This window comes from Schistocerca nitens, chromosome 3 (assembly GCF_023898315.1).
Source record: "Schistocerca nitens isolate TAMUIC-IGC-003100 chromosome 3, iqSchNite1.1, whole genome shotgun sequence".
Taxonomy (NCBI): domain Eukaryota; kingdom Metazoa; phylum Arthropoda; class Insecta; order Orthoptera; family Acrididae; genus Schistocerca; species Schistocerca nitens.
Genome location: NC_064616.1, coordinates 765,420,868 through 765,439,163, shown reverse-complemented (window position 1 = coordinate 765,439,163; position 18,296 = coordinate 765,420,868). Strand labels below are relative to the sequence as shown.

At 42.2% G+C, this 18,296-nt stretch overlaps 1 protein-coding gene across 7 annotated transcripts in view; it reads left to right on the top strand.

Annotated features, from left to right (window-relative positions):
• The window catches only part of LOC126249755 (serine/threonine-protein kinase NIM1), a 518,432-nt gene that overhangs the window by 455,578 nt on the left and 44,558 nt on the right, over positions 1-18,296 (top strand). For all 7 annotated transcript variants that reach the window (XM_049951438.1, XM_049951437.1, XM_049951443.1 and 4 more), the window contains one exon: positions 17,145-17,301. In XM_049951438.1, the coding sequence (XP_049807395.1) occupies positions 17,145-17,301 (157 nt within the window). The remainder of the gene's footprint in view (positions 1-17,144; positions 17,302-18,296) is intronic.

Below are 18,296 nucleotides of genomic sequence, written 5' to 3'. Positions count from 1 at the left end.
TAGCGAAAGAGAGAAACATCTTTTTTCCCTTTTTCCATAACTTATTCTTCATTAAAATTAATAGAATCATCTTCTTTCTATCGAACAAGCAACTCCTTTCCTTTTTTGTGATCGTCACTACATTTCGTGCCTGTAGTTGCTTAACAACACTAAATCAACCTGCAGTATCTATTGGCTCCGAATCAGCATAAGGTTTCAGTGTTCAGGTAAGAATTGCGGAAGTCAGACGAAGGCAATTTTCAATGCGATAGGGTCTGCAGCTGCAACGAATTTTTTGAAAGCTGCTTACTTTATGGGTGAGTTTTTAGTAGTAAATTATGTCATGTATGCCGTTGCTCCTATGACTCCATGTTATGCTCATAATATAAATCCGATATGTTTTACGCTATTTTAGGAGCACGTTACTTTCGAGCAGTTGTTGCAAAGCTCTTCTGTATAAGGCCCATGTTTTAACGTACTTACCGCTAACTTACTTAACTAACTTCCTAGTGTTAAGTACGTTAAAACATGGGCCTTATACATAAGAGATTTATAATAACTGCTCGAAAGTAACGTGCACCTAAATTAGCGTAAAACGTCTCTGATCGTTTTTATGTGCATACAGTGGAGTCATAGCGATATACATGGCACAATTTACTACTAAAAAATCATCCATAAAGTAAGTTATAAGGCGCCTAGTATATCTATAGGTACGACTTGTACCTATGTCAAAATCACAAGTGTCACTGATGTATCTAACATATAATACTTCCGTTTTAGACACTTGAAAATGATCTAAGGCTAAAATTGTACAATCGTACATGAAATAAAGAGAATGGCAGCTGAAGGCATCACGAAATCTTTCAAAAAATCAAACGAAGGTGTTATACCCCTATGTTATCTTACGGGTGCGGAAAAATCACTTTAATCCATGCTAACTTTAACAGCGTGGATTCCGTAAATTTTAATTATTTCTTTCATTTTTGGTGAGACGTTAAACATTAACAACAGAAAGTGTGATCATAGATTTGGGAAACATTATGATTAAGGCTGAACACATTTTAGAGTTGTTTTACACGTGGATTAGTGATTAATTATGCCGATGATATACAGCCTGGCCAACGAGAAACGGTCATTATTCAGGAATACGACAGGGACGATCATTCGAATAAAAAAAGGGTAGTAAACATGGTCTCTAAAATGCGTACCTCAAGCGCTATGAACACTACTCCATCGTCGATACTGTGAAACAAATCTCTTCTGCTGCAGTCCTAGTGCTTTCCATATTTTGGGACGACGTTGTATCGACCAACAAAAGAAAAATATTCAAGTGAACATGTATTCTACAATGCTTACCTTAAGCGCGGAAATCCATGAAATCTCTTGTATAGAGACTCAGTACACAACTTCCACCTTCCAGGTTTCCCTTCTTTGCTTAGGACTAGTTTACTATCTGAGCTCTTGATATTCATACAATTGTTTCTCTATTCCCCAAAAACCGCTTTAATTTTCCTGCAGATGGCATCTATCTTTACCTAGTGAAATATGCTTCTAAATCGTTTATTTGTCCTCTAGCCATTCCTGCTTCGCAGTTTTGGACTTCCTGTCAGTCTAATTTTTTTAACGCTTGTATTCACTTTTACCTGCTTCATTTGCTGCATTTTTAAATTTTCTCCTTTCGGCCATTAAATTCAATATCTCTTGTTTTATCCTAGAATTTCTACTAGGCCTTGTCTTTTTGTGTGTTTGATTCTCTGCTGCCTTCACTATTTCATCTCTTAAACCTACCCATTCGTCTTTTACAGTATTACTTCCCCCTTTTCTAGTCAACCACTCTCTAATGGTCCATCTGAAACTCTCAACTTCTGATTGTCTCAGCCTATTCCGTTCCCATCTCCTTAATTTCCTAATTGTTTCTGATTTCTTCAAATGGCTCTGAGCACTATGGGACTTAACATCTGTGGTCATCAGTCCCCTAGAACTTAGAACTACTTAAATCTAACTAACCTAAGGACATCACACTCATCCATGCCCGAGGCAGGATTCGAACCTGCGACCGTAGCGGTCACGCGGTTCCAGACTGAAACGCCTAGAACCGCACGGCCACACCGGCCGGCGCCGATTTCTTCAGTTTTAATCTGCAGTTCATAACAAATAAATTGTGGTCAGAGTCGACATCTGTCACTGCAAATGTCTTACAATTTAAAATCTGCTTCTTAAATCTCTATTTAACCATCATATAATCAGTCTGAAACCTTCCGGTGTCTACAGTCTGTTTCACGTATACAAACTTCTTTTATAATCTTAAAGTGTCAGCGATGATTAAATTATGCTATGTGCAAAATGGTACCAGGCGGCTTCCTCTTTCATTTCTTTCCCCCAGTCCATGTTCACCTACTATTTTTCCCTCTCTTCCTTTTCCTGCTATCGAATTCTAGTCAGCTATCACAATAAAATTTTCGTTCTCCTTTAACAACCCGTATAATATCTTTTAGTAAATATCTACAGGGTCAGACGGATAACAACCCCTACATTCACAAGAAGAGCCTTCTAAATAGTATCTGGATTTTGTCGAACCCACTTACAAGTTTCTAGCCGATCCTAAAAAAGTGTGTTCATGGCAAAACATAGAATCCAGATGAGTATCTAAATTCACTCACACGGAAACGGTGCCCTAAACCCACATTTTCATTTGCTACAGATGTCAGAATTGCAACTTCTGACGCAGTTCATGTATTTAATGATGGGAACGTTAGGAGGATAAAGGTATTAGAGAGAGAATGGGCTTTAAGGTAGAAAATTTCACTCAAGTCATCTAGAGAAAAGTATTTACAGCGCCACTCTACAGCTGAAAAGTAGGTTGAAGACGTTGTGTAAGGGAAAGAAGATAGAAACAAGCAACCAGAAGAGAAGCCTTGAAGGCAAATAGGACCCTGAGTACAAATCTGGGGCCTCCTGAAGAGGTGACGTAAGGGAAACGTTAGGTTGAACTTTAAACTGCATTTCCTGAAAATTATCTTTCCTAAAGTTTATGGACGTTTTTCTCAGAATCTATGAAAGTAACAATTATGAAAGTTCGCACACTCATTTCTAGAAAACCAATAAATGTGGTCTCAAGAGTAAATTTTGAAATTCTGAATGCGAACTGTGAAATGAGGCAAAGTACTTGGAATTCTGAATGGATTTTATAATATATTAACAGATAAAAATTTTGAAAACATATGGAGACGGTGAATGATGCCGAAAATGTGCAGCAAGTGAGAATATGGATAATCTTTCACCACGACTGCTCTTACCCCAATAACCCAATGTTTTTATACGTTAAAACTGCGAATAAGTGGAAAACCAACAAAAAATTTCAATTTCAAATTTTCATTTTACTTCTGTGTAAGGATAAATCCACAGACCAAATTCAAGTTTCTTACAGTATTGGAACTACCCTAAATCTATGATCACACTCCCACGTTCATAAAGTAGCTGAGATCACTCTTATATAGGTTCGCAATGTGGAAAAAGGGAGAAATTACTCTAAATCGTCACGGCTATCTGTACTCTGCAAGCGGTAGTAGACAATAATTTCAGAAATGGAAAATCTAGTCAGACAGATTGAACTGAAGACCTTCACAGTTACTGCAGTGTAAGTGGGAGATAGCAATTAAAGTTATGCGTGTGGAGTACAATCCTGTTTCTAACAGAAAAATTGCTTCTCAGTCTCCAGTAAAATTAAAAAGGATAACCGCAAATATTACGGCCATCACGATTTGATACCTCTCACGTTTTCAAATAATATGAGAATGCGTGCGAATAATATCTTCCCGTTGTACTATTAGCTAAATTATAGTACAGCTCACTGACACCGTTCAGTTATTCATTTGTCTCCTATGTGAAGGCACAAAGACATCTGTACCCGCCTTTTTGAAGGGACACTGACAGGTGGAAAATGGCCGCTTGAGACAACATTGCATTAGGATCAGGCGTAAAAAAAGCTCGTATTTATCTTAGGTAAGTATACATGTTGAAGACTAGACAGGATATTAATCTGAAGAAAAAATGTAAGAATACTATTTAATTGCGATATAGTAAACATGGAAATATATTTGTGTCTTTCAGAGAAAGACGTACAAGATTCTGAAGAAAATAATATTATTGATTAGACAGAAACGAAACACTTGCAATATTTTATACCACAAAGCGGTCAGAAGGAAAAGGAAGATGGAAAGTATGCGGGTACCTGAAGAAGCTGAATTGGACTACTTAAAGAAATTCACGGTTGAACAAACAGTGAAGAATGGGCTTATTTTTGGTCTGTTTGAAAGAAACGTAGACCGGTGAGTTACTACGTTAATACAGACAATACACTTAGTTAAAATATGGTTTAAGTACAAGCGAAAGAAACCCATCAGCTATAAAAATCTGTACAAAGGAGGAGATTAGAATGCTGAATACAAACTTTAACGAATAAAACTCAGAAAATCATATATATTATTTCTCAATGATGTTTTTTGTCGGTACCCCATCTCCCATATTACATAATTAAAATTAATGATTCAGACATGATTTTCAAGATTTTGTTCGCCACTGATGATGAAAAATACACATGTAGTTTAAAGTAATTGTTTTCGTTAAAAACTGTCATTTACTATAACAATGTAGAAGATGTCTTTTATTGACAATCTCTTTAACTGACATGCACGACAGCTCTTACTCTATAACGCGATTTCGGTCATAAACGTCAACGTAAAGAATTTAGAAGGCGCCGTCTATTGACAATCTAATTTTGCTATGATGCACAACAGCGGTCGGAGTTGTTTACTTCCACAGACGCACTAAGTGTTGTCGATCGACTTTTAGGGGACATCGTGAATAATAATCTACCTCATGAATGCAAAATAATTCTATTTGTTGGAAATTTCCGTCAAGTATTACCCGTCGTTAACATGCCAATACAAGAGCCATTGTCGAAATTACATTTAAACGATGACCTTATGATCTCATGTTAAAATTCTTAGTTGACTAAAAGTATGAGAGCAAATGGTGATCCCGCTTTCAATGAATGGTTACTTGAATTTTGTGTGATTTATAAAATAGAACAGATTACTTCAAGGAAGTGATCAAAATTCCTAAGCATTGTTACTCTAATTACGATAATTTTATTGCCACAAAATTCAATGCCAGATAAATCGATGAACAAAATGATTCGCAATTATATTAAACGTAGATTCTGTGTCCAAAAAATGCTGATTGTAGAACAATTAATAAACATGTCATTTCAAATTTGTCACTTGGAGAGGCAAAGGCTTACCTGAGTAGTGATTCTGTCCAACTTGAAGGAATGAACAATGTTTTGCAATTAATCACATTGCATATAACGATATCTTTTTTTTGCAGTGAGACTAATATTTGCTACTACTATTCAAAATACACTCCTGGAAATTGAAATAAGAACACCGTGAATTCATTGTCCCAGGAAGGGGAAACTTTATTGACACATTCCTGGGGTCAGATACATCACATGATCACACTGACAGAACCACAGGCACATAGACACAGGCAACAGAGCATGCACAATGTCGGCACTAGTACAGTGTATATCCACCTTTCGCAGCAATGCAGGCTGCTATTCTCCCATGGAGACGATCGTAGAGATGCTGGATGTAGTCCTGTGGAACGGCTTGCCATGCCATTTCCACCTGGCGCCTCAGTTGCACCGGCGTTCGTGCTGGACATGCAGACCGCGTGAGACGACGCTTCATCCAGTCCCAAACATGCTCAATGGGGGACAGATCCGGAGATCTTGCTGGCCAGGGTAGTTGACTTACACCTTCTAGAGCACGTTGGGTGGCACGGGATACATGCGGACGTGCATTGTCCTGTTGGAACAGCAAGTTCCCTTGCCGGTCTAGGAATGGTAGAACGATGGGTTCGATGAAGGTTTGGATGTACCGTGCACTATTCAGTGTCCCCTCGACGATCACCAGTGGTGTACGGCCAGTGTAGGAGATCGCTCCCCACACCATGATGCCGGGTGTTGGCCCTGTTTGCCTCGGTCGTATGCAGTCCTGATTGTGGCGCTCACCTGCACGGCGCCAAACACGCATACGACCATCATTGGCACCAAGGCAGAAGCGACTCTCATCGCTGAACACGACACGTCTCCATTCGTCCCTCCATTCACGCCTGTCGCGACACCACTGGAGGCGGGCTGCACGATGTTGGGACGTGAGCGGAAGACGGCCTAACGGTGTGCGGGACCGTAGCCCAGCTTCATGGAGACGGTTGCGAATGGTCCTCGCCGATACCCCAGGAGCAACAGTGTCCCTAATTTGCTGGGAAGTGGCGGTGCGGTCCCCTACGGCACTGCGTAGGATCCTACGGGCTTGGCGTGCATCCGTGCGTCGCTGCGGTCCGGTCCCAGGTCGACGGGCACGTGCACCTTCCGCCGACCACTGGCGACAACATCGATGTACTGTGGAGACCTCACGCCCCACGTGTTGAGCAATTCGGCGGTACGTCCACCCGGCCTCCCGCATGCCCACTATACGCCCTCGCTCAAAGTCCGTCAACTGCACATACGGTTCACGTCCACGCTGTCGCGGCATGCTACCAGTGTTAAAGACTGCGATGGAGCTCCGTATGCCACGGCAAACTGGCTGACACTGACGGCGGCGGTGCACAAATGCTGCGCAGCTAGCGCCATTCGACGGCCAACACCGCGGTTCCTGGTGTGTCCGCTGTGCCGTGCGTGTGATCATTGCTTGTACAGCCCTCTCGCAGTGTCCGGAGCAAGTATGGTGGGTCTGACACACCGGTGTCAATGTGTTCTTTTTTCCATTTCCAGGAGTGTATAATACCTTTTATTCATAAATACTTGCATTTAGTAGCCAGCCGAAGTGGCCGTGCGGTTAAAGGCGCTGCAGTCTGGAACCGCAAGACCGCTACGGTCGCAGGTTCGAATCCTGCCTCGGGCATGGATGTTTGTGATGTCCTTAGGTTAGTTAGGTTTAACTAGTTCTAAGTTCTAGGGGACTAATGACCTCAGCAGTTGAGTCCCATAGTGCTCAGAGCCATTTTTTTGCATTTAGTTATTTCTCCATTACTATATTACCTTTTGGTGACTGATCAGGATAGGGTGCGAATTATTTGCACGGGTACAATAGTTTCAAGCAATTCTGTTCGTCAAGAGAGGAATGTAAGGGAATCTAGAATTGTCTCTAAAAAATGTTCTAAAAAAAATTCTGTAATACTACCAGATTTTCTGTACCTTTGGATTTGCAGTTTCTACTTTGTACAATAATGCGATTTTCAGTGGCAGATTGCAACCTGTGTTGGTGATTATGTATGTTGTAATGGCGTCTACTACTTGCGCGCTCGCTATGGGTTCAAGACAGGTTGCTTTAGATGAAACAGATCGTAGGGCCACCCCGACAAGAGATAAGCCCTGTAAAGAAAAAGAATGTGCTGGGTTGCCATTCAGACACACAGATGTTGAGCTGATTCTAGGCGAAAACTCAGGCTGCCAACACCTTTGAGAGCAAAGACATGTTATTAGTAAATATGAAACATTGTCCAAATGTAAATGGTCGTACCAGCTAAATTAACGCTATTCAGAGCTTGTTTAAAATCATATTCCTGAAGAATTTCTCGAGGAACTGAATGCCCGCAAAATCTCATAGAACATCCAACGTTCCAGGAAGCTTTCAAGATATAAAGGATGATATCCTTAAGAGGCTCCTAGAGAGGACATCGGTTCCCATGGGTTTTTGTGAATCAGTCTACTATTTCACCCGAAATACTCAACACTCTTATATGGCATTATATCACACGTCTTCACACGGCTTTCTGAACGCAAGACGTTCTACGAAATACGGGCACTGTTCCACAGGCTGAGACATCATCATAATTGTCAGAGACTAAACCTAATTACAGATGTGTTATGAAGAAATCTATCATCTTCGACAAGAATTAACAACCGGAAAGTGAAGTGGTTAAGGAGTTGGGTTCAAATCAAATCACTTTATGAGCATTCTGATTTTGGTTTTACGCGGTTTCCCTAATTTACTTTAGAAGAATGTTAAGACGGTCTCGTGATACCGGAATCCGGGTCTAAATTCTACAGAACAGACTGTGTCCAAACTTTCCTATAAATACACTACTGACCATTAAAATTGCTACACCACGAAGATAACGTGCTACAGACGCGAAATTTAACCGACAGGAAGAAAATGCTGTCATATGCAAATGATTAGCTTTTCAGAGCAGTACACAAGGTTGGTGCCGGTGGCGACACCTACAACGTGCTGACATGAGGAAAGTTTCCAACCAATTTCCCATACACAAACAGCAGTTGACCCGCGTTGCCTGGTGAAACGTTGTTGTGATGCCTCGTGTAAGGAGGAGAAATGTGTACCATCACGTTTCCGACTTCGATAAAGGTCGGATTGTAGCCTATCGCGATTGCGGTTTATCGTATCGCGACATTGCTGCTCGCGTTGGTCAAGATCCAATGACTATTAGCAGAATATGCAATCGGTGGGTTCAGGAGGGTAATACGGAACGCCGTGCTGGATCCCAATGGCCTCGTACCTCTAGCAGTCGAGATGACAGTCATCTTATCCGCACGGCTGTAACGGATCGTGCAGCCACGTATCGTTCCCTGAGTCAACAGATGGGGACGTTTGCAAGACAACAACCATCTGCACGAACAGTTCGACGACGTTTGCAGCAACATGGACTATCAGCTCAGAGAACATGGCTGCGGTTACCCTTGATGCTGCGTCACAGACAGGAGCGCCTGCGATGGTGTATTCAACGACGAACCTGGGTGCACGAATGGCAAAACGTCATTTTTTAGGATGAATCCAGGTTCTGTTTACAGCATCATGGTGGTCGCATCCGTGTTTGGCGACATCGCGGTGAACGCACATTGGAAGCGTGTATTCGTCATCACGATACTGGCGAATCACCCGGCGTATGATATGGGGTGCCATTGGTTACACGTCTCGGTCACCTCTTGTTCACATTGACGGCACTTTGAACAGTGGACGTTACATTTGAGATGTGTTACGACCCGTGGCTCTACCCTCCATTCGTTCCCTGCGAAACCCTACATTTCAGCAGGATAATGCACGACCGCATGTTGCAGGTCCTGTACGGGCCTTTCTGGATACAGAAAATGTTCGACTGCTGCCCTGGCCAGCACATTCTCCAGATTTCTCACCAATGGAATAGGTCTGGTCAATGGTGGCCGAGCAACTGGCTGGTCGCAATACGCCAGTCACTACTCTTGATGAACTGTGGTATCGTGTTGAAGCTGCATGGGGAGCTGTACCTATACACGCCATCCAAGCTCTGTTTGACTCAACGCCCAGGCGTATCAAGGCCGTTATTACGGCCAGAGGTGGTTGTCCTGGGTACTGATTTCTCAGTATCTATGCTCCCAAATTGCGTGAAAATGTAATCACATGTGAGTTCTAGTATATTTGTCCAGTGAATACCCGTTTATCATCTGCATTTCTTCTTGGTGTAGCAATTTTAATGGCCAGTAGTGTATTTGTGTCAGTTTGAAGTGCATTCTAGCACTCAGTAAAAATTACATGGTTTGCTTTTATTTCACGTCCCCTCACAATTCCCTGATGACACTACAGCGCTCCAGTCCCAGTATGTGATTTTGGTTTCAATCGCTCGAATCAGTGTCCCGCTCTAATTGATGGCAGAATTTCTTCTGTGGATATGTCTATATGCATGTCCTACAGTGCATCAGGATACTGTATCACAGTGTATAGAGAACGAAAGTCCAATGTCAAAAATAGACTAGTTACTAGGGTAGAAGAACCTAATAGCGGTTAAACTATTTAATAATAAAAAAACAGACACAATTACAAAATATCTAATTCACAAACAATGTTTAGAACATGATAATGTATTTATTTAATCGTATGGCTAGGGCCCCCCGTCGGGCAGGCCGTTCGCCGGGTGACGGTCTTTCAATTTGACGCCACTTCGGCAACATGCAGTCGATGAGGATGATAGGAAGATGATGATGATGATGATGATGATGATGATGATGATGATGACAGCACAACACCCAGTCCATGGGCGGACAAAATTCCCCGACCCAGCCTGGAATCGAGCCCGAGCCCAGAGGATTAACATGGCCCGCACGTTCGCCGGATCTGACGTCCCCGGATTTCTTTCTGTGGGGAAAGTTGAAGGATATTTGCTATCGTGATCCACCGACAACGCCTGACAACATGCGTCAGCGCATTGTCAATGCATGTGCGAACATTACGGAAGGCGAACTACTCGCTGTTGAGAGGAACGTCATTACACGTATTGCCAAATGCATTGAGGTTGACGGACATCATTTGCAGCATTTATTGCATTAATGTGGTATTTACAGGTAATCACGCTGTAACAGCATGCGTTCTCAGAAATGATAAGTTCACAAAGTTACATGTATCACATTGGAACAACGGAAATAAAATGTTCAAACGTACCTACGTTCTGTATTTCAATTTAAAAAACCTACCTGTTACCAGCTGTTCGTCTAAAATTCTGAGCCATATGTTTGACTATTACAGCGCCATCCATCACAAAGCGAGGAAAGTGGTCCAACCAAAACATTCATATTTCTTTACGTACTACACGAACATATAATAAAAAGCGTCTGCCATGTAAGCAGGAGATCCCTGGTTCGAGTCCTGGTCGCGGCACACATTTTCAGCTGTCCCCATCGAGGTATATCAACAAAACCTGTCGGCTGGTGAGGGTTTCATTAATTATCATTTAATGAACAGTACATTACGTAGGCTCTGCACGGACTCGGTTATGTTATGGAGACCACTGAAATATTTGCGGGCAATACGTGTGGATAGATTAAGGTAACGGAGAAGGAAATTTGAACACTTCATTGTAAAGTTTGAGAAGGATGAGTCTTCTTAAATTCATCCATTCATCTAGGTAAATCAACAAGGAAAAGTATGTGTTTCGTACGTACTTAAATAACGGATCTTCCCTCCAGAATATTGCAGTCCGGTTTCTTGGATGAAAGAGCTTCAGTGAGGAGGGAAACTCTGCAACATCGTTAACTTTTGAAGAATTTTGTATGGCTTTTCCATGAACTTGTTTAGTAAAGCCGAGGAAGAATGAATTAAATTAACTTGTATACCTATTATTTAAAAAATTCTAAATCACTTTTTACAGTAAGTAGGAAGGGTACTGCAGGTGTGGTACTTTGCTCATTTTTTACGCGGTTCACATAATCCAACAATCTGGGTCGTGTTTGAGATTTTACCTGAACACCCAACTTGAATAACACTAAAGAACGTGATATGGTATTGGCAGTCGAGTAATTTCCGTATTTAACATGTGGTTAGCATATGATTCATTAAAGGCGAAAAACTTATTTGAGATGGATATTACTCAGGGGAAGCAGTTGGCCTGGCTTTTCGAAAAAACTCTGAAACGATTTTTGAGATACCTACTGAAAATCTAATTCTGGATGTGCAGCGGGAATTTGAGCTTCGCTAGCCCAAAATTCAAGACTAGTGTCATAATGAACGCTAAAATTATAACAGTTCAACCAGCAAATGATTCACTTATTTTCGGACAATAACCGAGCATGTTAGATGTTTGTCTTTGGGTGTGGTTGGACAGCCATCAAGAATTTATTTTAAAAAAATAATTTTTTCTTAGAGGTTGTAGAGATTTTATTGATCGAAGATTTATACTCCTAGATTAGCCCTTTTCAACATCGTTGTTGTTTTCAAGTGCATCTGCACAAAGAACAATAGAAACAAACATGGTATATTGCGTCATAAAGTAATATTTTATGAACCAGTTTCATTCCTTTGGTGAAAATGCACTTAAAATTATAGTTTTGTGAAGGTGATTAATTGCATAGTATAACTTCTGGTTCAATAAAATCCAAACTTAAAAGAACTGATTACATTTAATATTCAGCGTGTTTCAAAGCCTTTACATCAAACTATTGTGATACATCACATTATGGTGGAAAACTTTTCTTAGAGAAAAAATGTTTGCTGATGGTTTCTGGAAACTCTAGGAAGCCTTTAATATTCATAGCCCACGAGACGACGCGATTTCACCAAACTAGCAGCAGAAAGTAGAAAGCCTTAGTATTGCTTCTTGCTCCTTTAAGAGCTCCGATCAGAAGCCTGGTATTTCAGGCAATCATATTGCTAGCTAAGTAGTATAAACGTTCATGTCGTCCAAGAATAGACAGCATACCCCGTGGATCAAAAAAGAGCTAATATATCTAAAATTTCAGTCTTCAAACGCTTCAGAACTTACTTGCACGTTCACCCTAGATGAAATAGAGGTAGCTTTAGCGGAGTTGGAGAGTAGTAAGACACCGGGCGTGATAATACACATCCAGAATTTTTATTTCATCTTGGGAAAAATTCCAGACACTGGCTGACTCGCTGCTTCTCTATTATTTTGAAGACACGAATACTTCCCGAAGAACTGAAAAATACAAAAGTTGTGGCAGTCTTGAAACTTAACAATCATTAGATCTTCTCGAGAACTTAAGGCGAATTTTCCTGCTTAATTGTACGTGTAATCTCTTGGAGAGCCTCATTTACAATAAAGTGAATGGGTGTATTTCAGAACATATTGTAATAGAACGAGCGGGATATGGGCCTCATCAAAGCTGCAAGGACCAGGTACTAGCTACGACAACGTTTATACAGGCCGGTTTCCAAGGGAAATTAAAGAATTTGTGGTCATTATTGATCCTATGGCAGCGTGTGACACCCTCTGAAGGGAAGGGATGATTTACAAATAACTGAAAATATTTGAATGTCGAACAACAGCATCTCTCATTAATTACCATACAACTAATCGATACTTCCATGTTTACTTCGATGAAAATAGCTCAATAAGGAAACCAAATATTGACCTTCCACAGGGCTCAGTTCTCGCACCTTTCCTGTTCAGCCTTTGTTTCTGACCTCCCAAAAACATCTTCAGGAAAATTCTGCTATGCGGTATTGAAGATCCACTATAGGCGCTGTTGACCTTGGAAATTCCAATTCTTGTGTGATCTCGGATACGCTATGAGCTAATCGTCTTCCAGCGATTATCATCCCACGTTCAAAGTTGCTTAGCACACGACGTGCTGCCATGCTCACTGCACATTTCTGTAAACGACTGCTCTAATATTTTATGTGCGCTCACGTCATGCACTGCATCTAGCCGCAGTATTCGAACGACACGCTCAATACATCTAAACATAGGCCAACCATTCCCGTGACCTTTGGCCACTTAATTTATTTTAACTCTACGATGCTTCCGTTCCTCGAAATAAGATTTCATTTCAGTAAATAAAATCGTGGAAAATTAGACTTTACGATATACTCTCCCAGTGGCGTAACTATAAATACGATAGTTGAAACTTCAGTAGTGCCAACTGTATATGTATAACTGAAAAAAGACACAATTTTCAAAGTTTCACTGTCCTTCTTATTGTCACTATCGCTGTGTATAGCTTTCTGCCTTGGATATCGAAGTCGTAGGATACGTTAAGCAAAACCAGTTGTGCTGACAGTACGAATGAGGCGGTCTATTACCTGACGGACCTCTAACAATTCTGAAGCGAGTGTAATGAAGTGTTTCCTTTATTTTAGGGGCCAAGTCGAAGTCATAAAGGCATAAGTGTGGAGACTATGATGGATGGTACAGCACTTCCCACTCGTATCGATCGATCAAATCAGTTGTGTTGTATGGGCCCGAATATCAGCCAATAAAATGATGGACTGGTCTGCAGAAAGTCACCCCATATTTCTAAAAGCTGGTTGCGGACTGTGTTCCAAAAATAAACAGTAAAATAGCCTACTGATAGTATGCCGTTGAGGAACAGAGCGCGTTAGAATAATACAACCACAGTCGTGCACGAGAATCACCATAAATTTCATATTGCTGCACTTTCGGTAGTAGTGGTGACCCGTAATTTAGCCATTAGAGTGATTGGCATTTCACGTGTGGCACGTGTGATTTGGCGTAATGATGCTTCATAACAAAGCCTTTCGTCCGCATTCATAGCGTTCAGAGTGGTATGTGCAACGTCGTACTCATTTTTGCATTTACGACAAATAATGCGAAACTCAAAATGAAGCAGTTTTTCTCATGCCCAGGCGTTCCTTCAGAATATGAAGCATAGTCGTATGCTCTAATCCTGTCTCTCGGGCCAGGTCACGAATCGTTTGGCTTCCATCACTATTTATTAACGCCGTGGGAGCACACACTACATCTGAACCGACACCTGCCTGATGAATGACTGGTACATTTTGGCGCCCTCTTGTACGAAGCTTTTAGCCACGTAGCCACGCAGCCACTGTCATGATGTACGTCCTCTAACACATTCAGATTTTATTCGTCTCCATTATTCTTGTTCCGAAAACGTCATGACAGCACTATATTAGACCGTCCACTACTAGACTTCTATGTTGGTACAAATTTCCCATCGTTTTGAGCTTTAATCGAGGCAACGGGCAAACGACTTGAGGCATTTAAGATGTGGTTGTACAGATGAAATTACAAGTGTACAGATGACATTACAAATAACATCATTCTCCGCAAAATGAAGAAAGAAGTAATCTAAAACGCAGTAAAATAAAAAAACTGACTGTGAGGACATCTTAAAAGTGCTGCTTCCGAATTTTTATTCTGTTCTCAATATCTGTTGAGGCATTACATGTCATGCATATCACTCAGTCGGCTTTCCAGCTTCGCTGACGCAAGTTGCAAGCCTCTGCCGCTAGATGGCTCAGAATTGTAGCGTGTAACATGGCGGTGTGTAACGTAATTATGTCTGTGCTTAAGCTGTAATCGAGTTTCGGATTCATAGAGCTCGTCCACACATGGAGCACCCTCTCCTTCAGCATGAAAATGCCACATCACACACGAACGCTGCGACATCTGCAACAATCCGACGCCTTGAGTTCACTGTCATACATCATCCTCCATACAGACCCGAAATGGCCCTGCCCAATTTTCATCTGTCACCAAAACTTAAAGTACACCTTCAGGACTTCTCTTTGACAGTGATGATGCGGTTCAAGCAGAGGTGTGGTTGTTTCTCCGTCAACATAGTCAAACACTCATCAGTGACGGTTTCAACAAACTGTCCCCTCGTTGGGTGGTGTGTTCGATGCCAGGGTGACTATGCTGAGAAATAAATAAGTAAACGTGAAGAATAGAGAGGTAGAATGCTAATAAAGTTCTTTTTATTTAAAGGGTTTAAGAGTTTTCACATAAAAAATTCGGAAGCGTTACCTTACACCAATATCTCGGCTATATACACAGAGGTGACAAAAGTCATGGGATACCTCCTAATATCGTGTCGGACCTTATTTTACCCAGCGTAGTGCAGCAACCTGACGAAACGTGGACTCAACAAGTCGTTGGAAGTCCCCTGCCGAAATACTGAGCCATGACGCCTCTTTAGCCGTCCAAAATTGCGAAAGTGTCACCAGAGCAGGATGTTGTGCATTAACTGAACTCTTGGTACGTTCCATAAATGTTCGATGGGATTCATGTCGGGCAACCTGGGTGGCCAAAGCATTCGATCGAGCTGTCCAAAATGTTCTTTAAAGCAATTGCGAAAAATTGTGGCCCGGTGAAATGGCCCATTGCCATCCACAAAAATTGGCTGAAATTGGTCTCCAAGTATCCTAACATAACCATTACAGCCAATGATGGGTTCAGTTACCTCATAGGATAGAGTACATTCCGTCTAGACACAGCCCACACCATTATGGAGCCACCACCAGCCTGGACAGCGTCTTGTTGTCATCTTGGGTCCATGGCTTCGTTGTGTCTTGGCCACACTCTAACCGTGCCATCAGCTCTTACCAACTAAAATCGAGACTCATCTGACCAGGTGTTGATTTTTCCAGTCGTGTAATGCTGAAGATTAGATGGGTAGATCACATAACTAATGAGGAGGTATTGAATAGAATTGGGGAGAAGAGGAGTTTGTGGCAGAACTTGACAAGGAAGGACCGGTTGGTAGGACGTGTTCTGAGGCATCAAGGGATCACAAATTTAGCATTGAAAGGCAGCGTGGAGGGTAAAAATCGTAGAGGGAGACCAAGAGATGAATACACTAGGCAGATTCAGAAGGATGTCGGTTGCAGTAAGTACTGGGAGATGAAGCTTGCACAGGATAGAGTAGCATGGAGAGCTGCATCAAACCAGTCTCAGGACTGAGGACCACAACAACAAGGTTCAACTGATGTCCTCACGAGCCCAGGAGAGGCGCTGCAGGCGATGTCGTGTTGTTAGAAGAGGCACTCACGTCGGTCGTCTGCTGTCACAGTCCATTAACACAAAAATTCGCTGCACTTGTCGTAACGGATACTTTCTTCGTACGTCCCACATTTATTCTGCGGTTATTTGTAGGAGTGGTGCTTTTCTGTTAGCACTGACAACTCTACCGAAATGCCGCTGCTCTCGGTCGTTACATGAAGGCAGTCAGCCACCGCATTGCCCATGGTGAGAGGTAATGGGTGAAATTTGGTATTTTTGGCACATTTCTGGCACTGTGGGTCTCGGACTATTGAGTTCCCTAAAGATTTCCGTAATGGAATGTTGCAAGCGTCTAATTCCAACTACCATTCCACGTCCAAAGTCTGTTAATTGCCATCGTACGGCTTTAATCACGTCGGAAACGTTTTCACATGAATCACCTCAGTGCAAATGACAGTTCCGCCAATGCATTGCCCTTTTATAACTTGCGTACGCGATACTGCCGCCATCTGTATGAGTGCACCTCCCTATACCATGACTTTTGTCACCTCAGTATATGTAAGTAATGTGTAGTACAAGAGACATTATTTGAACCCGTTGCGTTACGTCTCTACGGTATTGTTGCCAGTTTTGAAGTTCCAACCGTCGTAACTCATCAACTGTCGCGATCACTTCACCTGACAAATTTTCTTCTAGAACGCCTGTTACAACTGGGTACATTTTACGGCCCTCAAAATTTAAATAGAGAGCTTCGTGTACTTGCACATCGACATACCGCAGCTTACGGCCATTGAATATTATTCTGCTCCAAAAAGTCACTGCTGAACACATGTGAGCGGAAGAGTGGAGGATTGGTGTTGAAGACAGAATGTGACTGCGTGTGGTGTGCACAGGCTGTACGAGGTTGTGGAGACGTACAGCCGGCTGCACCTGGTGATGGAGTACGCCGGTGGAGGTGAACTCTTCAACAAAATCACCAGTGCAGGCCGCATCCCGGAAGAGGAGGCCAGTCCACTATACGCCCAGATCGTCGCAGCAGTCGCCTTTATGGTCAGTACAAGCTTCTGTCTCCGCTTCGCTCTGACTTTCACGAAGTAATTCATGTTGCTTATCATTTCCAAAAGCAGATTACATTTATAGATGATGTGAACACCTGAACGAACATGATTAATACGGCGTTGTATTACCTTTACCCTTTCGTTCACCTGCCTAAATGAATGCATGTAACACCTGACTTGCTCCTAGAGAGATTTTGCACCAACTCGTATTCAGTTCAGGCGTTAGTTCGGTCGGTAACGACGTGACAACCAATCTACGCTGCCGTCTGTGCTGACTACAAAACCTCGTCAATGTTCAAGTTCTTGGTGAAGGGGTAGTGTCCACGTGCAAGCTGCGTTTTCGTCTAGCTAGCCTGAACAACACCAGAGCGAAAGAGGGAGAGAGTCATACTGAAGGTTTGTAAGAAATCAACATCTCACTTAAATCCTGGTTGTAAGCAATCTTTAGAGAGTTAAAGTAGGATGTATGGAATACCCGCAGTCTGTGACACAAACACATACAGGATTAACTCTGTTTCACTATACGAAGCACGCAGCCCCCTGGATAAGCTTCTCTGTGGCTCCACCATATATGGTTGCAAGTTTTTATTGCAAATATAATGGATGGCTCATCGGACAACGGTATGCTCTTGCAGTCCTAGTCACTGCATACTGCAGGGTCTTCGTCACCATATGCATCGTGATAACGTATTAGTGATGATGACATGTTTAAATACTGTCGGTAGGAGTAGCCCTCGTCGAAATGTGACTGCACCGACAAGACCTTAGAATTACTTAGTGAGATACAACATTTTTGGCAGCTTTTTCCTTCAGTCTCCTTCGAAGCTCCAAGATCTTGATCACTGGCGATAGCTTTCCGTCCCCTAGTACTCCTCTTCCATGATGATTCGTATATTCTGTAACCAGCTGGAACAGTGCTTTGCGCGGTACACGTAGTGAATTGGCAGCCTTGGATGTCCTCAGATTCAGAGAATCTTTCGACAGCTG